The sequence below is a fragment of the Dromiciops gliroides genome, chromosome 3 (assembly GCF_019393635.1).
Source record: "Dromiciops gliroides isolate mDroGli1 chromosome 3, mDroGli1.pri, whole genome shotgun sequence".
Taxonomy (NCBI): domain Eukaryota; kingdom Metazoa; phylum Chordata; class Mammalia; order Microbiotheria; family Microbiotheriidae; genus Dromiciops; species Dromiciops gliroides.
In genome coordinates this window covers 643,239,719-643,266,874 of record NC_057863.1, presented here as the reverse complement: position 1 = coordinate 643,266,874, position 27,156 = coordinate 643,239,719, and the positions used below count along the sequence as shown (strand labels likewise).

Sequence of the window (27,156 nt, the reverse complement as noted above, 5' to 3'; positions counted from 1 at the left end):
TGTAGGAATATCATGAACAACAAGGTTTTCTACCAGCACCCAAATCTGATGAGAGCTTTAGGGATGCATGAGACAGTGATGGAAGTTATGGTCAATGTGTTAGGAGGGGGAGAGTCTAAGGTAAGTCAAGACTGGGATTTTTGGGACAAGTCTATCTGAGCCTAATGCAACAGGGGAAAGAAGGCTTTTGCAGCCGAAGGTTATGGGGGGGAAAGATTCTCTTTCTTTCTTCCTTCCTTCCTTTCTTTCTTTCTTTCTTTCTGTCTTTCTTTGTTTCTTTCTTTCTTTCTTTCTTTCTTCCTTGCTTTCTTTCTTTCTTTCTTTCTTTCTTTCTTTCTTTCTTTCTTTCTTTCTTTCTTTCTTTCTTTCCTTTCTTTTCTTTTTTTTTGGTGAGGCAATTGGAGTTAAGTGACTTGCCTAGGGTCACACAGCTAGTAAGTGTTAAGTGTCTGAGGCCAGATTTGAACTCAGGTCCTCCTGAATCCAGGGCCAGTGCTCTATCCACTGTACCACCTAGCTGCCCTGGGAAAAGATTCTCAGAGGCTGGGGCTTCAGGGGAAAGAAGGGTCTCAGGCTCTGAAACTGTTAGGGAGGAGAAAAAAAATCAGAGCCTGAGGATGTTGGGAGAGAAGCTTCTCTTAAAACAGGTTGGGGGGAAGAAGACCCTCAGAACTTTGGCCAGCGGGGGAGAAGGCTCTCACTCACAGCCTGGGGGTGCCTGTCCTACCTTTAGGAAATCCGCTTCCCTAAGATGGTCACCAGCTGCTGTCGGTTCCTTTGTTATTTCTGTCGCATCAGTCGCCAGAACCAAAGGTCCATGTTTGACCACCTCAGCTATCTACTGGAGAACAGTGGAATTGGCCTGGGTGAGTTCCCTGCTGCCCTGAGGCCCAGCCCCAGGGTGCTCCCCATGCCCCTGCCATGTCCCACCACCGGGCCCTCCATGTTCCTCCCCAACCCTGAGTTGCCCTTCCGTCCCCTATGCAGGCATGCAGGGCTCCACTCCGCTAGACGTAGCAGCTGCCTCCGTCATAGACAACAATGAGTTGGCCCTGGCCCTTCAGGAACAGGACCTGGAAAAGGTGGGGATTCTTTGTACCTGCTGTGTCCAATGAGTGGCCCCCTCCCCTGCCCCAGCCATCACCCTGTGACCTGAGAGATGATATGACTCAGTCCTCCACCCAAAGGGGTGATTGGGCTCTGACTTCTGAAGGCCACTGGCCTAAGGGGAAGGGATAATTCCCCTTTGCCCTCAGAGAGCTCCTAGTCTTAGGGAGAAACACAACTCTGTAAAATAAAGGGGTGGGACTTGTAGCAACTGCTACTCTAAATCTAAATGATCCCATGAGAGGGCTGACCTGTCTGTATATGTGTAAGTGTATACACACATGGGGGTCAGGAGGTGGCCCCGATGACCCCAGCCCACCCCCCTTTCCTTTCAGGTGGTTTCATACCTCGCTGGCTGTGGACTCCAGAGCTGCCCAATGTTGTTGGCCAAGGGCTACCCCGATATTGGCTGGAACCCCTGTGGTGGGGAGCGCTATCTTGACTTCCTCAGATTTGCAGTCTTTGTTAATGGTGAGGATTCGGGGAGAGAGGGAACAGCAATGCAGGAAGGCTCCTTGGAGGAAGGGAGGAAGGCCGGGAAGGGATTGTTTCCGTGCCAGGCCATGTGGTGGAGAGGGCAGCTGGCTGATGGCTGAGACCTTCCCGCCTCACCAACTCTCACAGGAGAAAGTGTGGAAGAGAACGCCAATGTGGTGGTGCGCCTGCTTATCCGGCGCCCGGAGTGTTTTGGTCCAGCACTGAGGGGAGAGGGCGGCTCCGGGCTGCTGGCCGCTATGGAAGAGGCAATCCGGATCTCAGAGGATCCTGCTCGAGATGGCCCAGGCGTCAGGAAGGACCGGAGGCGGGAACAGTGAGTAGTAGCCCAGAATTCCAGAACTGAGAGCAGCGCCCCTCCCCATTCTGACAATCCAGGGGTTTTTAACCTTTTCTATCCTGGACTCCCTTGGGAGTCCGGTAAATCTGAGGGATCCCTTCTCAGAATCATGCTTTAAATTTGTAAAATAAAATGCACAAAAAAAAAGAAAAAAGAAAAAAGGGGGGCAGCTAGGTGGCACAGTGGTGGATAGAGTACCAGTCTTGGAGTCAGGAGGACCTGAGTTCAAATCAGGCCTCAGACACTTGACACTTACTAGCTGTGTGACCCTGAGCAAGTCACTTAACCCCAATTTTCCAGCAAGAAAGAAAAAGAAAGAAAGAAAGGAAAAAGAAAATGCACAGAGGAAACTAATTTTATTGAAGTTCAGTTATCAAAATATTAAAAAAAAAAAAAGCTCATAGTTAAGAATCCCTGGTCTAGGCACCCAATCCTCCTTGAAGGTTCAAAGTCAGGAGGGACTTACTACCTCCCAAAGCACTTTTGGAGAATGCTAATTATTCTTTTAATAGGTAACATTTACATGGTGCTTTAAGGTTTGCAAAGAGTTTTGCTTAATTTGTCTCACAACAACCCCTAGAGGAAGATGTTATTATTGTCCCTATGTTGCAGATGGGGAAACTGAGGCAAACAGAGATTAAGTGACTTGCCCAGGGTCACACAAATAACAAGCATCCAAGACAGGATTTTAACTCAGGTTTTCCTGTCTCCACGGGCAGTATTCTATCCCTTCCACCACCTCTGCAACTCTCTGGCTTCTACCTGCCCCATCTTGGCCTCACTTCCTCTTCAATCTTCCCTTACTTCTACTTTCACACCTACCCCAGGAGTCCCTTCCTGGTTCACCCCATTCTGGTCCTTTCTGAGATTGCTTCCCATTTATGCTGTATACATCTTGTAAGGTTTGCACATTGTCTCTCCCATTACACTGTGAGCTCCCTGAGGTGAAGGACTCTTCTTTCTTTCTATAGGCAGTGGCTAGTACTCTGAGCCTAGAGTAAGGAAGACCTGAATTCAAATCCAACCTCAGACACATACTAGCTGTATGACCTTGGGCAAGTCACTTCACCTCTGCCTACCTCCATTTCCTCATCTGTAGAATGGGATAATAATATCTACCTCTCAAGGCTGTTGTGAGGACCTCATGAGATAATATTTGGAAGAGACTTAGCACAGAGCCTGGGACAAAGTAGGTCCCTAACAAATGCTTGTTGACTGACTGACTGATTCTCTTCACTCAGCCACGGGGGTGAGGAGGCCCCTGAAGAAAACCGTGTGCACCTGGGAAATGCCATCATGTCTTTCTACTCGGCCCTGATCGACCTGCTGGGACGCTGTGCTCCCGAGACTCACGTGAGTGTTGGGGCAAAGGGGGACACCCGGGCAGGGGTCATGGCAGTGGGGCTAGTGGGGAAGGTCAAGCTCTGCCCCCTCTGTTCTCTTCTCCACTGCAGTTGATCCAGGCTGGGAAGGGAGAAGCTCTGAGGATCCGGGCCATCCTGCGTTCCCTGGTGCCCCTGGAGGACCTGGTGGGCATTATCAGCCTGCCCCTTCAGATCCCCACCCTGGGAAAAGGTACGGGGCTGGGGGAGGGGAGATTGGAAGCAAGCCCTCTGGGGATTGGGGACATGTTGGGGGGCCATTGGATTGACTGGAGCCTAACCATGTCCCTCCTGGGTGCCCCCTGGTAGAGGGGGCCCTGGTGCAGCCTCGGATGTCGGCCTCCTTTGTGCCTGACCACAAGGCCCCCATGGTTCTCTTCCTGGACCGTGTTTATGGCATTGATAGCCAAGACTTCCTACTGCACGTCCTCGATGTGGGCTTCCTGCCTGACATGCGGGCGGCTGCTTCCCTGGATACGGTGAGTCAACCCCTCCCCAGCCTCCCACCTCCCCTCCCCCTTTTAGGCAATGCCTCACCTATAATACGCCCTCAAATAAAACCCAATATAATACCCCCTCATAGAGTCCCCTATAACCCCCGTAACCGCAATGTGACACCCTAACCATGACAACACTATCACCATACGACAGCCCCAGAGAGCCTTCCCACTGAGCACATCCTGTATAGCATTTTAAAAAATATTTGATATTTGTATATCACTTTCATTTCTCAGTATAACTCCTTCCTCCCACATCCAGAGAGATTCCCTTATAATAAAGATTTTTAGAAAGAGAGAGAGGGGGCAGCTAGGTGGCACAGTGGATAAAGCACCAGCCCTGGATTCAGGAGGATTTGAGTTTAAATCTGGCTTCAGACACTTGACACTTACTAGCTGTGTGACCCTGGGCAAATCACTTAACCCTCATTGCCTCACAAAACGAAAACAAAACAGAAAGAGACAGAGAGACAGAGACAGAGAGAGAGAGAAAACAGTTCAGGATGTAATTAGAAAAATAACAAAGGTCTGGGGGAAAATCAAAGAAAACAGTTCAGGAACACATTAACCAGGTTAGACAATGTATGAAGTACTCCGTACCCATAGTCTCCCACACCTTTGCAAAGAGTGGAAGCTGCTGCTTTCTCTAACTTCTTTGGGGCCAAATTTTAACATTTCAAAAAAACTTTTTTTTTTTTTGGTGGGGCAATGAGAGTTAAGTGACTTGCCCAGGGTTACACAGCTAGTAGCTACTAGCTTACAGCTAGTAACTGTCAAGTGTCTGAGGCTCGATTTGAACCCAGGTCCTCCTGAATCCAGGGCCGGTGCTCTATCCACTGCGCCACCTAGCTGCCCCCTCAAAAAAACTATTTTATTAATACTTCCCCCTGCCATGTCACTGTCATTTGCCTGTCTTTCAAAAGAACCCTTCCTTCTAACAAATAAATACCCAAACAAAACCAATCAATACGTTGATCACACCTGACCATGCACCTCTGTGCCACCACCTCTACCAAAAGGTAGAAGCCATGCTTGTCAGTCCTCTGAAGTCACCATTGGCCCCTGCACTGATCAGAGTTCTGCTTTTTTTCCGCGTTATTCTATTTCATATTGTTGTGGTTACAGTATAAATTGTTCTCCTGTTTCTATTTACTTTACTTGGCATCAGTTCACCAGTATAGCATTTCCACATGATAGCCCCTGGATAACTCCCTCCAACCAACACTCCTATAAGAGACCTGGGTCTTGCTCCATTTAGCTCTGGCAGGGGCAGCTAGGTGGTGCAGTGGATAGAGCACCAGCCCTGGAGTCAGGAGGACCTGAGTTCAAATCTGACCTTAGACACTTAACACTTACTAGCTATGTGACCTTGGGCAAGTCACTTAACCCCAATTGCCTCACCAAAAAAAAAAAAAAACAAAAAAAATCCACCCAACCATTTAGCTCTGCCTACTCAACCCCTCTATTGATAGTCCCCATTTACGACCCCATTATCTCACCTTCTCTTTGGCCTCCCATGTTACCAGCCTCCTATGTAAGACCCCTATATGCCCACCATGCCACACCTTCTCTTCACCTCCTAATATTAACAGCTCTTCCATGTCACATGCTCTGACCCACTACCATATTAACTGCCTTTTGTGTTTCAGCACCCCCACCCTTGTAGAAGCTCTGATAGCATCCCAGTAGAACTTCCCTGTACAGTAGCCCCCAAAGATCCCCCCTCTGCCATCCCCCTCCCCACTCGGGAACAACCCTGGGCCAGTGAAGGACAGGGAAGGCTTCAGACTAAACATAGTTCAGTCCCTTAAATGTCAGTGGAGGGGCAGCTAGGTGGCGCAGTGGATAGAGCACCAGCCCCAGAGTCAGGAGGACCTGAGTTCAAATCTGGCCTCAGGCACTTAACATTTACTAGCTGTGTGACCCTGGACAAGTCACTTAACCCCAATTGCCTCACTAAAAAAAAAAATGTCAGTGGAAAGAGGGTGGGGCATGGGGGTACAGGATCTGCCTTTGAATCCCAAACCCGGCATTTTACTGGGCAGTTTCCTCATCTGTGAACTGTGGGAGCTGGGCTGGGGGACCTCTCCCAGTTGTAGACACATGACCCTGTGACCCTCCGGTGTCCCTCAGGCGGCATTCAGCACCACAGAGATGGCCCTGGCCTTGAACCGCTACCTGTGCACAGCGGTGCTTCCTCTCATCACCAAGTGCGCCCCACTGTTCGCTGGGACCGAGCACCGAGCCATCATGGTGGATTCCATGCTCCACACCGTGTACCGCCTATCCCGAGGACGCTCCCTCACCAAGGCCCAGCGAGATGTCATCGAGGACTGCCTTATGGCACTGTGCAGGTGTGCAGAGGGAGAAAAGGAAGGGCCAGAGCCCTGGGGAGGGGGCAAGGGGGCCACATCCTGGGATCCCAGCACCAGCCAGAGTGCCAGTGACGGAGAGAGGTCAGAGACAGGGCTCAAGTTGGAGCCAGGAAGACCTCAGTTTTAACAGCCCCCCCTCTGCTGTGTGACTTTGGGCAAATCATGTAACCTCTCTGAGACTCAGTTTCTCCATCTGCAAAATGGAGATAATAATACCTTTAATACCCACTTCTGAGACTGTAAGTTATAGAATCCAATCAGTAGAGAGAAATTTCACACCAGGAGTCCCTCACACTGATGAAATCCCATTGCCTGGTACATAGTAAGCTCTAGATAAATGCTAATTATTACCATCATTATCATTATTATTATTCCTGGGGGGGAAAAAATCTTACCTCATGGGTTAATATGAAGCTCAAGTGAGAGAGCCTACATGAAGTTATTATTATCTCATTCTGCCTTATTATAATAATTATTATTACCCCTGAAGAAAAATGTCCTACTTCACAGGGTTAATATAAGACTCAAGAGAAAAAGCCTCGACTTTATCATAACCTTCATCGTTATTATTATTATTATTACTAAGACTGGAAGTCATTTCATTGGTATAGTTAATGAACATTAAGGAAACTCCCTTTTCCAAGGCAGACCATCCCTCGTTCTGCTCTTAATTTTTTTAATGAACTATTACATTGTAAAAATTATTTTTTCTTAATTACATAGAAAAGCAATTTTTAAGATTTAAAAAAAAATGTTAAGTTCTAAATTCTCTTCCTTCCCTCCCCACTCCTTGGGAAGGCAAGCAATTTGATACAACCTCTACATGTGCAGTCACATCTGGGGCACTGAGACTTCCAAAGTCATAGAACCCGTTTGGATTCGAGTCAGCACTCGAGCCTGGGTCCTCCTACATCCAAAGCTAGCTCTCTTTAGATCACATTGCTTTTCCTCAATGTTAACCATTTCCACCATTACTGCTTTTATTAATACCAACAACCCTTTGTCCCTGGCTCCAGGTACATCCGTCCATCCATGCTCCAGCATCTTCTGCGTCGCCTGGTTTTCGATGTGCCCATCCTCAATGAGTTTGCCAAGATGCCCCTCAAGGTGCCTGGGCTGAGGAATGGGGGGAAGGGAAACTGTAGATGGTCATTAATCAGCGTGTTCCTTTATATTCCAAATCGGTGTAGGGATAGGGAGTGGACCTGTGATTTCATTGGTCTGGGAACTCCCATAGAAGGACATTCCCTCTGCCAGTTCCTATTGGCATCCTCTCTACGACCTGTAGTCTTAGGGAGCTGCCCAGAGGTACGCAGCTTAAAGTAGTACTTGCGGGGCAGCTAGGTGGCATACTGGATAAAGCACCGGCCCTGGATTCAGGAAGTCCTGAGTTCAAATCTGGCCTCAGCCACTTGACACTTACTAACTGTGTGACCTTGGGCAAGTCACTTCACCCTCATTGCCCTGAAAAAAAAAATAGATGATCCAGATTGTCAAATTAGCATATCCATTCATCAAATCCCAATTCCATACATATGGATGGTGTCAAGCTTTGAACTGAGTGATGAGGGAGATATGAAGCTTGTATAAAACATTATCTTATCTTCATGGTGTTTAGACTCAACCACAGATAGCTATGATACAAGACTGATGGGAAAGGTCAGTGTAGACTGAGCTTCTCAAGGAAGGTAGGGAGAAGAGGAGAAGGATGCATTTTGAGCTTTTTTTGGGGGGGTGAGGCAATTGGGGTTAAGTGACTTGCCCAGGGTCACACAACTAGTAAGTGTCAAGCGTCTGTGTCTGGATTTGAACTCAGGTTCTCCTGATTCCAGGGCCAGTGCTCTATCCACTGTGCCACCTAGCTGCCCCACGTTTTGAGCTTTTTAATTTCATTTTTTAATTAAATTAATTTTTTTTTACTTAACAAAGAGATATCTATCATCCCTTTTTCACCACCACCCCATTCCCATTGGAAAAAAGAAAGAAAAAACCAGAGACCTTATAACAGATATGCATAAGAAAGCAAAACTAATTCTCACTTTTTAAAGAATAGGGAGGAATTCAGTAGGAGCAAGGGAGGGTGCTCCAGGCAAAAGGTACCGCAAGAAAATGCATGGAGATGAGCAAATCATGGGGTCTTTTCAGTGGGTTACGGGGCAGAGTCAGAATGCATAAGGAAAAGTATGGTGTAGTGGATAGAGGGCTTAACTTGAAGTCAGGAAGACTCGGGTTCAAAGCCTGTCTACAATACTATGTCCCTGGGCAAGTCATCTAGCCTCTATGGACCTCAGGATCCTCATCTGTATAATTAAGGGGCTACAAACCTATGCTCCTGTGATCCTCTGCGTGGAAGGAAGTAATATGAGATGTTGGGAAAGCCAGGTTGGCGCCATATTGTGGCTGGCCTTGAATGCCAAAAAAAAAAGAAGTAAATGACATGGCCAGGTCTTTGTCTTCTACTCCCCTTTCCCCAGTGAGCATGCTGGTTTTCATAACCATCTGTATTTGTGGAGGTGATTTTTGCCGTTCTTGATTCAGCCCCGTGTTCTAAACTTTCAAGGTCCTTTGGATGCAGACTCTCTTCTAGCGTTAGCTCTCCCTCCATCCCTTGGGCCATCTGCCAATCTGATGAAGAGTAGGACTCTCTGTCCCTCCATCCATGTCACTGACTGAAAAAAAGCACAGGGCCCAACACAGATCCCTGGGGCCCTCTACTAGAGACCACCTTCCATTAATGACTGTTCTGGAGATCCAGCCATTCAACTAGTTCTAACTCCCCTTAATTGTATTTGCTTGTCCTGCTCAAATTCATCCATGAGCGTTTATTAAGTGACTGCTCTGGTCCATGCACTGGGGATCCCAACACAAAATAAGAAACAGTGCCTGCCTTCAAGAAGCTTATCATGTCCTGGGGGAAAGGACATGTGGGCAGACACACATGGACAGGGAGAGAACTCCAGCCACTGGTGGGACTCAGGAAGTAGCAGAGGGAGATTTTCACGCAGCCATCAGTTGACCCCACCCCCACCTCCATCCCCCACCCACCTCCCACCCCCGCCATGACCTCACCCTGGCCCAGACTCTGGTGTCCAGGCTGTGCCAGGGAGGCCACTAGGGGATGCCACAGTGCACGGAGCCCAGGACCTGGAGTCAGGAAGGCCTGAGTTCAGATCCCTTCTCAGACCCTTACTGAAGTCTTGTCTCCTCTGACTGCCTTAGTTTCCATATCTGTAAAATGAGGATAATAATAGCACCTGCCTTCTAGGGTTCTTGTTAGGATCAAAACAGAAAATGTTTGTAAAGCACTTGGCACAATGCCTGGCACATAGTAGGCTCTTTTTTTCTTTTTTTTTTTAGTAGGCTCTTAATAAATACTTATTTCCTTCCTTCTTTTATTCCTTCCTTCTTCTTTCCCTTCCTTCCTCACTTCTTTCCTTCCTCCCTCCCCCCTCCTTCCATTTCTTTTTTTGTTGTTTTTGGGTTTTGGCGTTTTTTTCATTTTTTTCTTCCTTCCTCCCTCCTGCCCTCTTTTCTTCCTCACTTTCTCCTTCCCTCTGTCCTTTCCTTCCTTCCTTCTCTCCCTTCCTTCCTCCCTCCTGTCCTCCCACCTTTCTCTGCTTCATTCCTTCCTCCCTTTTTTCTGCCTCCCTTTCTCCTTCTCTCCATCCCTTCCTTCCTTCCTTTCTTCCTTCTCTCCTTCTTCCCTCCTTTCCTTCCTTTTTTCTCACCTTCCTCCCTCCCTTCCTCCTTTCTTTCCTCCCTAGCTCCTGACCAATCACTATGAGCGCTGCTGGAAGTATTACTGTCTCCCCACGGGCTGGGCGAACTACGGGGTCACCTCAGAAGAGGAGCTGCATCTGACTCGCAAGCTCTTCTGGGGCATCTTTGAGTCATTGGCCCACAAGGTGAGGGCCTAAGAAGGGAGGTCAGTGGGTTGGGAGGTGACAAGGGACCCTAAGTTGTGCGGGTTCCTGGACGAAGCCAGTGGGATGGCAGGGAGCCCGAGATGTGGGGGCAAGGGGAGTGGGGAGGGAATGGGCTTGGAGTGAGAGCCCTGAGTTGTGGAGGAATCAAGAGAGATGAGAGTGCTGAGTGTATGTAGAGCGGGGATGGGCCCCTGAACTGTGCAGGGAAGAAGGGAGGGTGTCCATCAGGTCTGAGGAATTGGGGCATGTGTTGGGAGCATTTGGGGGTTCAGCGTCCCTAGATTTGGGGTTCCTGGGAGGAGCCAGAGGAGAGTATTTATTTGTCAGTCTTGGAAATTTGAACATTTAGGGAACAGTGCCTTCAGGGCTGCTGGGTGTGGGAGTTTGGAGCTGCTAGGCCCTAAGGTCTTGGCATTCCCAAGGCGTTGGTGTTAACCTGATGCTTGCTGTCTGGGGTGGGGTGGGGGGGTCTCAGGGAAGAGGCAGTGCATCTGGTCAGTTCCAAAGTCTGAGGGTTATGAGGAAGAGAAGGGTGCTGGGAGGTTGCAGTTCTGGGCTCCTGGGGGTGGGGCTGGGAGCTCGGGGACCCTGGATGTGGGCAGGAGGGCATCTCAGGGGGTTAGGGCTCACTGCTCTGAGCAGGAGGGCACTGGGGAGACCTAGGGCTCCACCCTCCCAGTGACGCCTTGGCCCCCCACAGAAATATGACCCAGAACTCTACCGCATGGCCATGCCGTGCCTGTGCGCCATCGCGGGGGCCCTGCCCCCAGACTACGTGGATGCCTCCTACTCCTCCAAGGCCGAGAAAAAGGCCAGTGTGGACGCTGAGGGAAACTTTGACCCGCGGCCGGTGGAGACGCTCAAGTGAGGCCCTCGGGCATGGGAGGGGGAGGGCAGGCCTGGGCATGGGCGTTTGGGAGAAGAAAAGCAGGGGCCGGGGGCATGTCTCTGGGCATCGCCCTCCACACCCCATCCTGGTCACCATTCCCTTCCCACCCTCAGTGTGATCATTCCTGAGAAACTGGACTCCTTCATCAACAAATTTGCAGAATATACACATGAGAAGTGGGCATTTGACAAGGTGCTGGCAGCAGGTTTTCCCCAGACCCCAGGAGCCCCCAAACGCTCCTCCTCCCTCCCCTGAACCAGAGACTATCCCAGAATTTCCTCCCCTCAACGCTCCTCTGTAATCCCACAAACCCCCACCAGGGATCCCTCCAATCCAACTTTCAGGGGCTCCTTCAGGTCACCCCCTGCTTCCCCCACCCCCCAACTCAGTTCCTTCTCCCCAGAACCCCAACACAAGGAAACAAATCAAGTATCCCTTCCGGAATTTTTGGCCAAGCAACCTGCCCCCTCCAGAAGGCTCCCTCCTGAGCCCCTGCCAGGGTCCTCAGGATCCTGGGCTCCCAACAGACAGGGACTGGGGCTGACATTTGGTCTCTTCCTGCAGATTCAGAACAATTGGTCTTTTGGGGAGAACATCGATGAGGAATTAAAGACCCACCACATGCTTCGGCCCTATAAGACCTTCTCAGAAAAGGTGCCCGACTCCCCACCCCCAATTTAGACCCTGGTCTCCCAGTCTTGGACCCCAGGTGCTGACCTGGACTCCTGCTCACCCTCTTAATGATGCCATTCTAAATCACATATTCAGACTCCCTGCCCCCTGATCCATAACACTGAGCATGAACTCAGACCCCCAATCCCATTTGGGAGCTTCTTCTTGGAATGGTCTCTTGCCCATGTAACACTACTGGGCTCCTCAAATCTTCCATTTCTCCCATCCCAGGCCCCCCAGAAACTAGCTTCCTCCCTTCTAGCTTCAGACACCTGCAGTCTCTGACCAAGGCCCCCACTGTTCCCCGGCCTCCTCTGGCCTAGCAATAGCACAGATTTTCTCAGATTTTCTATGGTTTCCAGGGCCCTCTACTATTCCCAAGGACAGGGGCACAGATGGGAAGATGAGAATAGCAGATTGGGGGGGGCAGGGAATTTAGAGGTCTTCTATTTCAGCCCCTTCCCTTCCCTTTTAAAGAAGAGAAAATCAATGGGGGCCCTGGAAAAGGACAGATTTGCCCAGAGTCAAACAAATAGTAGAAGGGCTAAGCTTGAGACCCAGGTCCTCCAGCTCCCAATTCAACGTTTTTTATACCACCCCCAAGTTGACTTACAAATAGTGCTTAAGGTACAGACTGTCCAGACATCTCACAGTCCAACCTCCCAGGGGTCTGTGGGAATGGACAGAGAGCTGCAGCTGGTCTCTCTGAACTCCTCTGTTGGCTCCTATGCTCACCCATTTCTTCTCTCTAGTTGAGAAACCCAACCAACCTTCCCTGGTTTCTGACCCTGGGGTCTTGTGCTCATGGATCTCCCTCTCCCCACCACAAGGCAGTCCCTATCCTAATCTATTGATCAACATGCCTTCCTGCTCCTTAACCCCCATCCCACACCAGGACAAGGAGATTTACCGATGGCCTATCAAGGAGTCACTGAAGGCCATGATCGCCTGGGAATGGACTGTGGAAAAAGCCCGTGAGGGGGAGGAGGAGAAGGGAGAGAAGAAGACCAAGACCCGCAAGATCTCCCAGAATGCTCCGGTAAGGGGAGTAGGGGAGATGGGAATGGGGGACCCGGAACATCAGTGACTCATCCTTCCCTGACCCTGAGTGTCCCATTTTTCAGGCCACCTATGACCCGAGAGAGGGTTATAATCCTCAGCCCCCAGACCTCAGCTGCGTCACCCTGTCCCGGGAACTGCAGGTAAAACATCCCATCCCACTGCTCCCATCTGAAATCATCCCCTCCCCCAATGAGCTCTGGTTACCCCCCACCCCCAGATCTGGTGGGCTGCTGGGGACACCCACCTGAAGAATAGGTGAGGGTCCTGTGTCTGGAGACAGGAATTTTGTCCTTAGGAGGGCATAGGGCAAGTGGGGGGGGAGTGGGGGAGGAGAGACAAGATGTGGCTAGGACTGTGCCTATGAAGCCAGGACCTGGCTGTGCAGCTTCTGAGACTGAAGCTTCCCCTGTCACCTCCCTCCAGGCCATGGCTGAACAACTGGCTGAGAATTATCACAATACATGGGGGAGGAAGAAGAAGCAGGAATTAGAGGCCAAGGGTGAGACCCAACCCTGGAACCCCTTCCCCCAACTATCCCTTAGAGAGGCCCCTACTCTGGGAACCCCCAGATCCTCCAATCCTGGGGACCCCCACACTCCCTGAGTGATTCTCACTCTGAGGACCCCTAGATTACCCCTATATCTCCCACTTCCAGGGACCCCCCCACACTCCCTGAGTGGTCCTCAGTCTGAGGATCCCCAAACTGCCCCTAGATCTCCCACTTCTGGGGATCCCTAGTACTAAGAGGGACACCCATGCATCCTCCTTCCCCCCAGCTCTGGTGACCACCAACCCCCAAGACTGCCCAAATCTAAGACCCCCTCAATGCTCCTTGCCCCAGCCCTTCCTGCTCCATCTCTCCCCACTGAGCACCATCACCCCACAGGTGGAGGTACCCACCCCCTCCTGGTCCCCTATGACACACTGACAGCCAAGGAGAAGGCCCGAGATCGGGAGAAGGCACAAGAACTGCTCAAGTTCCTCCAGATGAACGGCTACGCAGTGACGAGGTGTTTGCCCAGGGTGTGGTGGGCAGAGATGGGGGGGGGGGGCGGGGGAGGCCTCACTGACTTCACCCTGCCCTGCCCTGCTCTCCTAGGGGACTAAAGGACATGGAGCTGGACACATCTTCCATTGAGAAGAGGTTTGCCTTTGGGTTCCTCCAGCAGCTCCTCCGATGGATGGATATCTCCCAGGAGTTCATTGCCCACCTGGGTGAGACCCCTCCCTGCCTTGCAATTCCCTTTTTCCCAAGGTATCTAACCTTTACACACACACACACACACACACACACACACACACACACACACACACACACACGAACTGGCCTCTGGGACTTCCTTGGCCCTGAAGAAGTCTCCTCACCCCCAGACCCCAGAGAACACTGTCCACCTAAAGATCTCCCCAGGAATTTCCTCTGAGACCCCCTAATGACCCTCTTCTTCCCCCCCCCCGCCCCACAGAGGCTGTGGTCAGCAGTGGACGGGTAGAGAAGTCTCCCCATGAACAAGAGATCAAATTCTTTGCCAAGGTAGGTGGTCAGAGCTGGGTCAGGTTCCGGGGTAAGGAAAGAGACAGAGAGTTGGAGCTAGATATGGGGTGATGTCCAGGCCCCCTCACTCTCACTCTTCTCTCCCCCCACCCCTACCCACATCCCCACCAGATCCTGCTGCCTCTCATCAACCAGTATTTCAACAATCACTGCCTCTACTTCCTGTCCACCCCAGCCAAGGTCCTGGGCAGTGGGGGCCATGCCTCTAACAAGGAAAAGGAGATGATCACCAGGTGTGTGCCTTGGGGGTACCCCAGAACCCTGGGCCCCTCCTAGCCTCTTGCCCCACACTCCTGAAAAGTCCTGACCCCACACCCCATTGCCTGCATCTCAGGATGCCCTGACTTCCTCTCCACCCCGCCGGCTTTGGGGATACCCAAGGGGCAACAAGACCCATCTGGCCCTGATGGGGTTCTTGGAGGGACCAAGACCTCCACCCGGGAGGGATCAACTCTCCCTATGTTCTGAGTGCCAGGCGTTGACTCCTTATCCCTTCATGCCTTCTCACCCCCTTCTCTCCACCCCTGACACCTCTCCCCTTACACTTCTGTGCCTTTATTCCCTATCCCCCTCGGCCGCTGTCCCCCACATCCCTCTTGCCCAATACCTTCCTCTCCTCTTCTTCCATCCTATCCATCCCCCCTCTTGTCTCCCACCTCCTCTGTCCTTTTTGTCTCCCTGCTCTCTCCTTCCCTCCGCACCTCCTCCCCTTCATCCTGTCACCCCTCCGCCCTTTTCCCCTTGTTCCTTCCATTTCTCTGCCCGTAATCCCTGTGATTTATGGCCTCCCTATGCCCATCTGACACATTCCCCTTGTCTCTCTCTCTCTCTCCCCTTATCTTTTCTCTCCTTTCATCCTCCTGTCTCTCATTCCTTCTATCTTGTCCCTTACGCTTCGTCTCATCCACTTCTCCCCATTGCTACATCCCAATCTTCCCTCTCTCCCTGACCCTCCATCCCTGCTTCCCTCCTCCCTCCCACTCTTCCACCATCCCCATTTCCCCTCATCCCTGACCCTCCATTACTCTGCCCCCTTTTTCCCTCTGTCCTCTCCAGCCTGTTCTGTAAACTCGCCGCTCTGGTCCGGCACCGAGTCTCTCTCTTTGGTAAGAATTCCTCCCTCCATTGCCTCCTCCCCCACTATAACCCTTCTCTCCCTGCTCCCTCTCCAAATTCCTCTCATTCTTTCATCCCTGCCCCCAACTGGGACCCATATTCCACTTGGGAATGGAGGGCTGGGAAAGCATGGAAGGGTGTCAGTGTTGGGGTCAGCCATAGGGCCACGCTCTCCCCATTTCCTCCCCCCATCTTGTCTCCTCTCCCCTCCAGGGACTGATGCTCCAGCTGTGGTTAACTGCCTGCACATCCTTGCGCGGTCCCTGGATGCCAGGTGAGACCTCCCCACCCTGACCCACAGAGGTCCCTAACAGAGAATCGCCTCGGGCCACTCCCAGTTACTTCTGTCCCTCCATCCCCTCTGCTATCCTTTCTGCCCAGCGTCCTGAGTAAAACACCTCAGAGGTGACCTTGTCCACCCCCGACAGGGGAGCCCTGCTACAAAGTTCCAGACAAGCGGTCATCCAGCTTCTGCCGAAGACCTTGGGGTAGGGAGAGGCTCACGGCCTCCCGAGGTAGCCTGGCCATCTCTATTAGGAAGTTTGCCCCAAAGTCAGTTCTGAACCGGACTCCTTGGGGCAGCCACCATTTGTTACTGCTCGTGTGCTCTAGGGCCAACCAGGATGCATCTCATCCGTCTTGGGCCCTCGAATACTTAAAGATGGTCATTGTGTTCACACACACACACACACACACACACACACACACACACATCCTATCCAAGGCTTTCCTACTTCAGGCCAAATATCCCCAATTCCTCCAAACACTCCTTATATGGTGAGGCTGAGATTCCTTCCAACGTCCTGGCTGCCGTCCTCTGAACTCCTTCCAGAGCATGTAAATATCCTTGCTCAAATGCATCAGCCAGGATGGGCTGCGTGCCGTTCTCCAGATGTGGTCTGGCCAAGGCCAGGGCCCCTGGGACCGCTGCTTCCTCTGTTCCAGACACAAGGCCTCTCTCAGTGGGGCCGTGGATCACGTTAGCTTTCCTGGTGGTTGTTTCCCCCTGTTTATCCTGCTAAACCAGCAGTCCACTCAGACCTGCAGGGCTTTTCATGGGAATTGTGATGTGCCACAGTCAAAAGAACAAAGGCAAAAAGAGTCCAGGACAGCTAGGGGGGCGCCATAGTGCACAGAGTGCTTGGGCCTGGAATCAGGAAGACTCATCTAGGATACTTACTAAACCCTAGGCAAGTCACTTGACCCTGTTTGCCTCAGTTTCTTCATCTGTAAAATGAGCTCAAGGAGGAAATGGCAAACTATTCCAGCACCTTTGCCAAGAAAACCCCAAATGGGGACACAGACAGTCAGACATGATTGAAAAATGACTAAACAATAACAAACAGTCAAAAGAGCACTAGGTTTGAAGTCAGAGAGCTCAGGTTTAAATCCTCCTATCTTTTTTTTTTGTTGTTTTTGCAGGGCAATGAGGGTTAAGTGACTTGCCCAGGGTCACACAGCTAGTCAAGTGTCAAGTGTCAAGTGTCTGAGGCTGGATTTGAACCCAGGTCCTCCTGAATCCAAGGCCAGTGCTTTATCCACTGCACCACCTAGCTGCCCTAAATCCCTCACTTGACTACCCCAGGCCTCAGATTTCTTATTTGTTAAATAGGGGCTAGGACCACAGACCAGAAGGCTCCACTGTCCCCTCCGGCTCTAGTTCCATAATCCTACAATCATTTCTAGTCCACCTACCCCCTTCTAGACTGAAAGCCCCATTAGGTAGCCCTTTCACTTTTATACCATCAGCAAATTCAACAAGCATCCCTTTCACGGCATCATTCGGGCAATGAATGAAATGTTGAGCAGAGACCTGGAGCACTCCACTAGTGACCTCCTTCCAAGCATCACCATCATGATGAATCTTTGAGGGTATTCATTCATCCAGTTCCAAATCTGGCTGACAATCCTGCCATCTGACCCATATCTCTCCATCTCCCTCACAAAGATAACATTGAGACACTTGGACTTGGTCAAATGCTTTGCTAACAATCTAGATAGGCTGCATTCATGGCATTCCCCTAATCTACTCATCTAGTGACCCCTTCAGAAAAGGAAATGAGGTTGATTGAAGGTGACCAGCTTTTGATGAAACCTTTTCTAGAGATTGCCAAAGTCTCCAGGAAATTGCACCAGGGCCATACATAGTTCACATGAGTTTGTCCTAAGCTGCCCCTCAGAAACCCCATAGCTGGGAGTCCTCTGTTCCACTCATTAGCTGAGGACCTCAGAATCCCAGAGATCACCCAGTTACTGTACCTGGACAGGAATGGCCTCTGTGATGTCCTTCATGTAAGGTCACGTAGTTTGTGCTCAGAGACCTCCTGGACATGTTTGGAGGGTGTTCGGGGGAGGAGAGATTAGACCCGTTCTGGTTGGCTCCCCTGGGCAGAACCAATCAGGAGCAAGGGGTAGAAGTATGTTGGAGGGGCAGCTAGGTGGTGCAGTGGATAGAGCACCGGCCCTGGAGTCAGGAGGACCTGAGTTCAAGTGCGGCCTCAGACACTTAACACTTACTAGCTGTGTGATCCTGGGCAAGTCACTTAACCCCAACTGCCTCACCAAAAAAAAAAAAAGAAGAAGAAGAAGTATGTTGGAGCTGTGGGGTGGGAGAGCATTCTTTTCCGATACACTCTCAGATTCTGAGATTCTACAAGGAGCACAGAACTTAGGCTACTTCTCTTAAGGCAGCTTATATCAACCTTTCTTTGATTCTCCCTCATTCTTTGGATTCTGCATTAGTTTTTCCAGCTTCCACAATACCCTCTGGGAACATAAAGAGCATTCTGTACACTAATGTCCCTATAACTTTTTCAAGCATCAAAGAAAAAGATCAGGGCAGGGGGAGAAGTGTCTTAAAGAGCCACAAGCTCAATCAAATTCCCAGAGTCAAGGGCATCACGAAAGTCTATCAGCCAGCCAGAGTGATGCTTTTGGAAATCTATCCTCTCACTCCGTTGTCCCTGAAGCTCATCTTTTCATTTATCTCCAACGTAGCACCCCGAGCCTCCCACTGCCCCTCTACCAAGGGTAATAAAGTCAAGGCCAGAGATTGTGATGGTCAGCCCGCCATCCCCACTCCCTCCTTTGTCCCCATCCCCAAATCTCACTTATTCTCCCCTGGATACCCATTGAGTCCACTGTCATCCTGTCTTGGAACTGAGCTGATTGAAGTCAATGTGACCTCCCCAGTCCCATCTTACCCCCTGGGTCTCTTATCATTTTATCAGGGGGTCCCTGCACCCCTCCTCCAACTGCCCCAAGGTAGAAGATGTAATTGGACCCCAAGACAGAAGATTTTTGTCAGTGACCTTTTAGGTCACAGGATCCTTTCATGCTTTTTAAAATTCTTGAGGACAACCCCACCCCTCAGATGAACATTTGTTTATGTGGATTATATCTACTGATATTTATCATATTAGAAATGAAAACTGGGGGCAGCTAGGTGGCACAGTGGATGGAGCACTGGCCCTGGATTCAGGAGTACCTGAGTTCAGGTCCAGCCTCAGACACTTAACACTTACTACCTGTGTGACCCTGGGCAAGTCACTTAACCCCAATTGCCTCACTAAAAAAAAAAAAAAAAAAAAGAAATGAAAACTGATACGTTTTTTAAAATATGCTTTTATTGATTCATTTAAAAAATAACCATAAAACCCTTACATGATAACATCAATAACATGTTTTTTTCATTAAAAAAAAAAACAACATTTTGTGAGGAGAATGGAACTTTTTTATCTTTTGCAAATCTCTTTCAAGAGATTTGCCCTCAATAGAAGACAGCTGGATTCTCATGTTTGCCTCTGCATTTAATCTGTTTCAATGTGTTGCTTTAGTTGAAATACATGAATAATAATAACAATAAGTAGCATGTATATAGCACTTTCAGGTTGGCAAAGTGCTCTGTCTCCTCTCCCCGCCCCCGCATCCATCCCCTGACCCCTTCCTGGTCCCCCAGGACCGTGATGAAGTCGGGCCCAGAGATCGTGAAGGCTGGTCTCCGATCGTTCTTTGAGAGCGCTTCAGAGGACATTGAGAAGATGGTGGAGAACCTACGCTTGGGCAAGGTGTCCCAGGCCCGGACCCAGGTCAAGGGTGTCGGCCAGAACCTCACCTACACCACCGTGGCCCTGCTTCCCGTCCTCACCACCCTCTTTCAGCATATCGCCCAGCACCAGTTTGGAGATGATGTCATCCGTAAGGGCAGCCCCTGAGGGACCCTTGGAGCGGGAGGGACCAGGGCCCACCCACATGTGGGGCTCAGGCTAGGAGGTGGGTGGAGCTCCAGGGGAGGAGGGTCCCGGGGAACTAGAAGACTTCTTGGAGGACATATACAGCCCTGCCCTATGGGCTGGGAACTAGGGGAGAGCATTTTTAGGAGGGAGACCTAAGTTCAACTCATGACTCCACCACTTCCTATCTAGGTGACCTCAGGCAAGTCACTTCACTTCCGTGGGCCTTAGTTTCCTCATTCTTAAATGAGGGGTGGCCCCTCCCAGCTGCAGTGCTAGGGTCCCAAGACCTCCCAGTCCTTCCTAATTCTGAATCTGTGACCCCGGATTTGATATCTGACAGACGCCTTCCTCTTGCTGGGACTCAGTTTCCCCATTTGTAAAACTAGGGGGGTTTGGAGTCAATCATCACAAGATCATGAGATTTCTAGTGGAAATGACCCATGAGGCCATCTAGACTCACTGGGACCGAGGGAGGAGAAAGGACTGGTCCAAGGTCCCACAGGCAGTAAGCAAACCACAGTGGGGCATTTGAACCCTGGTACTCTGACTCTTTGCCCTGGCCTGTGGGGCCACACTCCTCACTGCCTGTTTGGTCTCTGAGGTCTGTTCCGCTCAGAGGCCCAAATGCTCTGAAAGAATTCAATGGGAAGGAAAGGAAGCTCGGGGTGACCTCTGACCTTTGCCCTTGCATCTTTCCCCCATCCTTCCCACACAGTGGACGATGTCCAGGTCTCCTGTTACCGAACGCTTTGCAGTATCTACTCTCTGGGGACCACCAAGAATGCCTATGTGGAGAAGTAGGCGGGGTTGGGAAGGGCAGGGAGGGGTCACTGGAGAAGGGCAGGATGTGCTAGGGAGCTGGATAGGGGCAGGATTCTAGGGAGCACATTGGAGGGGAAGGAGGGGATGGGGGCAGATTGGAGGGGAAGGGGAGAAAGTTAAGGGGTTCAACCGTAGGAGGGAGCTGGAGAGTAGGAACCCTCACAGGTGGAGAGGGATGTAGATGGGGAATCTGACTGTGCCCCATACTCCAGGCTGCGTCCAGCCCTCGGAGAATGCCTGCCCGTCTGGCAGCTGCTATGCCAGTTGCCTTCCTCGAACCCCAACTGAATGAGTCAATGTCTGGCTCTGTCTACACCACCAAATCTCCCAGGGAACGTGCCAGTGAGTTTTGGGGATTGCCTCTGAGTGATGGTTCCGGGTGCTGAGCAGGAAAACAGTTAGGGGTAATGGGTTTGAAGTACAAGAGGCCAGTTCAGGCTCGATGACAAGAAAATATTCCTAACGACTAGAGCTGTCCCAAGGTAGAGTGGCCTACTTTGGGGCGTAGGGAGGCCCCCGTCACTAAGCCTGGAGGACCACTGTTAAGGCATGTGGTAATGGGTATTCCTTTCAGGATCCCAAGGGCCCTTTAAAGACTGAGATTCTGGAATATTCTGTGGCACTAGTTTTGGGGCCCAATGGGGTTGGGGTCATAGGGTTCGGGGGAGCCCCCTGAATTGGTCTCATGCCCTGCACCAGTCCTGGGCCTCCCCAGCTCTGTGGAGGAGATGTGCCCAGACATCCCGAATCTGAAGCAGCTGTGAATTGGCCGAGATCGGGGGGGCTGGCCGAGTCGGGCGCCCGCTACACAGAGATGCCCCACGTCATCGAGGTCACGCTACCAATGCTTTGTAATTACCTGCCTCGATGGTGGGACCGGGGCCCCGAGGTACCCAGCTCACAGCCCCCAGGGGGCCCCCCACCCTGCACGGATGTCACCTCGGACCACCTCAACTCCCTTCTGGGAAACATCCTGCGGATCATCGTCAACAACCTGGGCATCGATGAGGCTTCCTGGATGAAGCGCCTGGCAGGTGGGCGTGTGGGGATGAAGTACCTGGAGGGGGGCCATGGAGGTGGGTTTGAGTGAGGGGGGAGGTAAGTGTGAGTAAGAAAAAATACAGGTGGGGCCAGGTCCTGGGGAGCTATGAATGTGGGCAGATGTGGGGTGCACAAGGGGCAGGACCCCTCCAGATCAGAGGTGGGGTCCTGCAAAGACAGTTCTCCTCATGGCTGAGAGTGGATCAGTCCCTTGAGAGCCACATTTTGGGAGTTGGGATCCCCAGAGGTTAGCAGGAGGGGAGCAGCCAGAGTAGGGGCTCAGAGTTCCCAGGGTTGGAGTCTGAGGTTGAGGGGCTAGGGGCTGAGGGGGAATGTGAGGGTAAGGATTGGGAGCTGGAGCCCCCAAAGACCACTGAAGGGGGTTCCAGGGGCTTCCACGGCTCAGTGGAAAGTCCAAAGATGCCGGTATGGCTTTGGACAAACCGCTTTCTCTCTCTGCGCCTCTTTAAAATGGGAGTGTTGGAAGGGATGGTGTCTGAGGTTCCCCATCAGCTCTAAAAGCCCCAGAGATTTATTCCCTAAGGGCAAGGAGTCCAGGACCCAGAGGACCAGAATTTGGAGAGGGCTCCTAAGGACAGCACAGACTGTGTGTGTAGGTGGGGTCCCTAATGACAAGGACCCCAGGAAAGGGGGGAAGGGTCTACAGGCCTAGGGGTGAGTTCTCAGCCCCACTAACACCCCCCTCCCCATGTACCCCCAGTATTTGCCCAACCGATCGTGAGCCGGGCTCGGCCTGAGTTGCTCCGGTCTCATTTCATCCCCACCGTGGGGCGGCTTCGGAAACGCGCTGGGAAGGTGGTAGCTGAGGAAGAGCAGCTGCGGCTAGAGGCCAAGGCGGAGGCCGAAGAAGGAGAACTCCTGGTGCGGGACGAGTTCTCCGTGCTCTGCCGGGACCTCTACGCGCTCTACCCCCTGCTCATCCGCTATGTGGACAACAACCGGTCAGCCCCTGCCTGCCCCAAAGCCCCACCCCCCCTTTGGTAGCTTTAGTCTAGGCACAGATACCAGAGAGGGCAGGAAGAGAGCCCAGGCCTTGGCACACAGTTGGCTCTGTCAATAGTGACGCCTTGAGGGGTACCAGCTAGGTCTCCATTTTTTTTTTTTTTTGGTGAGGCAATTGGGGTTAAGTGACTTGCCCAGGGTCACACAGCTAGTAAGTGTAAATTGTCTGAGGCCAGATTTGAACTCAGGTCCTCCTGACTCCAGGGCCGGTGCTCTATCCACTGTGCCACCTAGCTGCCCCCTCCATTCATTTTTGCCTGAGAGAAGACCAGACTTGGAGTCAGGATGATCTGAATTCAGATTCCAGTTCTTTGGAATCTCAGTGAATCAGCATGAGAGGCCTTCAGACTCACTTAGACTGTCCATCCGTTTAGTGCCAGCCAGGCAGGTCCATAGCGAAGGGCCCCCAGGGATCTATTTGGTCTATTTAACATTTTCATCACCAATGACACACTTATCTAACCGCAAATGTCATCAGAACCTTTACCCTGTGACCAGCCCACCTCCTTTTCCAGACCGACAAACCTTTGAAACCATTTCTCATGCATGCCGTCCCTGATGATATACCACAGCTAGCTTGTATCTACCGTTCATCTTTCTTGGTCCGTTGAACCACCTAGATTTTCTACTGAGTTGGTAGTGTTCCACTGTCTGCAATAGGAGAATCATGGTGTTTAAAAGATGGGCTTCCTATCAGGGAACAGCTCAGAATCATTGGAAATGTTTTTCCCAAATGTGACCCGGGTCTCCTGTTTGCTATTCAGCTCTGGGCCCTGCTCACTGTCCTTCTTTAGTGCCTGTACAAGATACATATGTGTAGACAGACTAATGCTATGGGCTTCTCAGACAACTGTATTCCCAAAATGGGCAACATGCCTCCTTCATCCACTTGTTTTTTCCTGTGTGGATTGCAAAGTTTTCTGTCAGCAGGCAGGCAAGAAGCATTTATTAAGCACTTATCCTGTGCTAGGCACTGTGCTAGCACAGGAATACAAAGGGCAAAAGGGGCAGCTAGGTGGCACAGTGGATAGAGCACCAGCCCTGGAGTCAGGAGTACCTGAGTTCAGGTCTGGCCTCAGACACTTGACACTTACTAGCTGTCTGACCCTGGGCAAGTCACTTAACCCCAGTTGACTCACTAAAAAACAAACAAAAAAACAAAAACAAAAACAAAAACAAAAAAGGCAAAAGACAGTCCCTGCAATATGAGAGCTCACACTCTAATGAAAGAGACAACTTGATGCCAGATCAATTAGATAAGCAGCAGAGGGAAGGCACTAGCATCAAGGGAAATAAATGGGGGAAACTTCCTGTAGAAGATGAGATTTGAGCTGGCACTCAAGGGAAGCCGGGACGGGGGAGCATCCCAGGCATGGGGACAGTCAGTGAAGATGCTTGGAGCAGAGAGATGGAGGGTCTTATTCACAGAGCAGCCAGGAAGCTGGTGTCACTGGATGGAAGAGTACATGGTGGGGAGTAAGGTGCGAGAAGGCTGGAAAGGGAGGAAGGGTCAGATTATGAGGGTCTCTGAACGCCAAACAGGGGACTTTATATTTGATTCTGGAGGCAATAAGAAACCACTGGAGATTATAGAGTAGGGGAGGTTCCTGTGGTACCACCTGTTCATTTGTTTTTTTGGTGAGGCAATTGGGGTTAAGTGACTTGCTCAGGGTCACACAGCTAGTAAGTGTTGTGTCTGAGGCCAGATTTGAACTCAGGTCCTCCTGACTCCACGGCTGGTGCTCTATCCACTGCACTACCTAGCTGCCCCACGACCTGTTCTTAATGAAGTCACCCTGGCCCTTTGTGATTGTTGCTTTTCTATGTGCTCAGATCCCTTTATAATAATATAGTTCAGATTTTTTTCCAGAAATCAAAGCCAAGTTCCCCGTCTGTCCCACCCTCCTCCCTTTCTAGTCCTTCATTCCTGCAGCATCACTCCCATTTTCCACAGCCTTCCAGGCATCACCGACAGGGGCTCAGTAATCATAGCTGGTATTTTTTTTCAGCATCCTGGAATATAGCTCGTGTGAGCCTGGAGACTAGAATTCATCCAGCTCTAACCTTCTATAATCCTTGTAGGGAGCACTGGGTGCCTTCCTGGCTGAACTCCAACTGTTGTCAATCGCTGCTTAACTTAATGCTGTTTCCTCCCAATCTTCCTCCCCACCCAAACACCAAACCTCCCCCCATTTATAGCACTGAGCCAGTAGGACCTATTCATGGATAGAGCTGAGTCATAGGTCAAGTAGCTGGACTGGCTGACTGGGCATCTAACCCAGGACATTAAAGTAATAAAAGTAAAAATAACCTTCTAACTCATGCTGGACATTTTTTGGGAATCAAAAGCCTTCCAGTTTTTAGCTAGTCAGAAGGCCATCTCAGCTAAAATTCCAAAGCCTTTAATCACTTGCCTACTGGAATTACCCTGGGTACAATTCATTCCAAAGAATTAAAGTTTCAAGCCACCCAAAGGGTATCGGAGAGACACATGGTGGACACAATTGGCTTGTGCCTTGTTCCCAACAAAGAATTGTCCAAGAGAAATTTTGTAAAGGATATCATGCCCGATATTGGCAGCTAGAATAGAAGGGGGGCTTGTTGGATAATAGGGTGATGGGGAAGTCCATTCACTGTCCAGAAAGGGAGAAGAGCTCCCTCTAGGCACCCAGCCTATTGGGCACCCTCCCCACATAGGACATGAACAAGAGGCTCATGAGGCAGAACCTGGATGGGTCATGACACATAGTCACCATTGGAGGGAGCACCTCCAATGATGTGATCCCAGATCCATCCGGATTCTGTGTGTCAAAGGATTGAAGAAAGGGTCCTTACTTATCAGAGAAAAGCCATTTCCTTGCTTCCTGAGGGGGGGGGGGCTCCCCTTGGACAAAGCCCCTGCCAAGTGCTTTGAAGAATGGGGAGTTGGTGTAGAAAATGCCATTGGATGGAATGCTAAGAATTCCTCCTGAAGGAGCCATTGAATGACTCCAACCATTCATTCATTTATTGTTTACTTATAATGGGGCCAACACTCAGCTTGTGTTTTTTTTTATTTTAGTTTTGTTAATGTTTTTTTTAAACATCCCTTGTATTTCCTGAACACATCTCTTCACCCTCCCCTCCCTAAGCACCCATCCCTCATCATAAAGATTTGGGGGGGGGCGGGGCAATGAGGGTTAAGTGACTTGCCCAGGGTCACACAGCTAGTAAGTGTCAAGTGTCTGAGGCTGGATTTGAACTCAGGTCCTCCTGAATCCAGGGCTGGTGCTTTATCCACTGCACCACCTAGCTTCCCCCCATCATAAAGATTTTAAAAGAAGGAGGAAAAGGCATTTCAGTAGCAACCATTTCTGGCCGTGATGCAATATTCCACACCCATAGTCACTCCACCTCTAAAAAAAGGGAGAGAGAACACCAGCTTTCTTAGCAGGACGGGCCTGGCAGGTGGGCCCATCCCAGCCCCCTCTAACTCTCTGCCTCATCACCCTCCTACAGAGCCCACTGGCTGACAGAGCCTAACCCTGATGCAGAAGAACTCTTCAGAATGATAGCAGAGATCTTCATCTACTGGTCAAAGTCTCATGTAAGCATCTGCCCCCTGGTCTTCCCCTACCCCCTACCCCCTACCCCATCCCTTGACACTGCACTGAACCTCCACTTGGGGAGCAACTGTGTTAGAGTGAAGAGTCGGGGTCCTGGGTTTGAGTCTCAGCTCTACCTCCGACTTGGGGTGATCTTAATAAAGTCTGTTCTCTTCTCTGGTCCTCAGTCTTGAAGAGGTTAGCTGACCCCCTAAGGACTCCGATAGGCTTTGTTCAGGGTTCTGGACTGCCTTCTGTTTCTACCATTCTGAGATTTCAAGACCCTCTCCTATTGTGTCCATTTTCTCCCCCACCCCTAGAACTTCAAGAGAGAGGAACAGAACTTTGTGGTACAAAATGAAATCAACAACATGTCCTTCCTTACAGCAGATAGCAAGAGCAAGATGGCCAAGGTAGGAAGAGGGGGATAGGAGGGGGTCTGGTCGCATCCTCTTCCTGTCCCACCCAGACCTTCCTCTCCCCCACCCTCCCTCCAGCCCTTCCACCTCTTCAGTTTTTTTCCCCCATGACCTTCCCTTGTCCCAGTTTTCCTCCCTTCCCAGTCAGGCATTTATTAAGCACCTACTGTCTGCCTGACCCTGGGCTGAGTGCTAGGAATTCAACAAAACTGATCCACAGACATTTATTAAGCACCTACTATGTGCCAGGCACTATGTTAACAGGGTCCCTACCATCAAGGAGCTCACAGTTAAATGGGGGTTACCACACACAAACAACCATACCCAAACAAGATATATACAGTGCAAACTCAGGGGAGGCTAGAGAGGCCTCCTAGGGAAGGTGAGGTCTTGAAGGAAGCCAAACATGAGGACAGACAGAGAGTATTCCAAGCATGGTAGACAGCCAGTGCAAGTGCATGGAGCCTCATATGACGATCAGCAAGGACACCGTTGTAGCAAGGTCATAGAGTGTGTGGAGGAGTAGAGTGGGAGAACAGGAAGGTATGAAGGATGTGAAAGGCTTTTCTATTTAATCCTAGAGGCAAGAGGGAGCCACTGGAGACTCCTTTTTTTTTTT

The 27,156-nt window shown here is 50.8% G+C and overlaps 1 protein-coding gene across 1 annotated transcript in view; it reads left to right on the top strand.

The window, feature by feature from the left end:
• The window catches only part of RYR1 (ryanodine receptor 1), a 95,170-nt gene that overhangs the window by 41,160 nt on the left and 26,854 nt on the right, over nucleotides 1-27,156 (top strand). Inside the window, 32 exon segments of the mRNA XM_043991539.1 lie at nucleotides 6-120; nucleotides 734-866; nucleotides 988-1,082; nucleotides 1,443-1,578; nucleotides 1,732-1,918; nucleotides 3,184-3,295; nucleotides 3,397-3,517; nucleotides 3,634-3,803; nucleotides 5,955-6,175; nucleotides 7,213-7,303; nucleotides 9,961-10,101; nucleotides 10,823-10,986; nucleotides 11,125-11,203; nucleotides 11,576-11,665; nucleotides 12,579-12,722; nucleotides 12,808-12,885; nucleotides 13,169-13,244; nucleotides 13,632-13,755; nucleotides 13,845-13,960; nucleotides 14,209-14,276; nucleotides 14,409-14,530; nucleotides 15,354-15,403; nucleotides 15,627-15,687; nucleotides 19,372-19,610; nucleotides 20,364-20,445; nucleotides 20,683-20,705; nucleotides 20,708-20,812; nucleotides 21,170-21,234; nucleotides 21,237-21,504; nucleotides 22,233-22,473; nucleotides 26,033-26,120; nucleotides 26,439-26,531. Of these exon segments, the coding sequence (XP_043847474.1) occupies nucleotides 6-120; nucleotides 734-866; nucleotides 988-1,082; nucleotides 1,443-1,578; nucleotides 1,732-1,918; nucleotides 3,184-3,295; nucleotides 3,397-3,517; nucleotides 3,634-3,803; nucleotides 5,955-6,175; nucleotides 7,213-7,303; nucleotides 9,961-10,101; nucleotides 10,823-10,986; nucleotides 11,125-11,203; nucleotides 11,576-11,665; nucleotides 12,579-12,722; nucleotides 12,808-12,885; nucleotides 13,169-13,244; nucleotides 13,632-13,755; nucleotides 13,845-13,960; nucleotides 14,209-14,276; nucleotides 14,409-14,530; nucleotides 15,354-15,403; nucleotides 15,627-15,687; nucleotides 19,372-19,610; nucleotides 20,364-20,445; nucleotides 20,683-20,705; nucleotides 20,708-20,812; nucleotides 21,170-21,234; nucleotides 21,237-21,504; nucleotides 22,233-22,473; nucleotides 26,033-26,120; nucleotides 26,439-26,531 (3,898 nt within the window).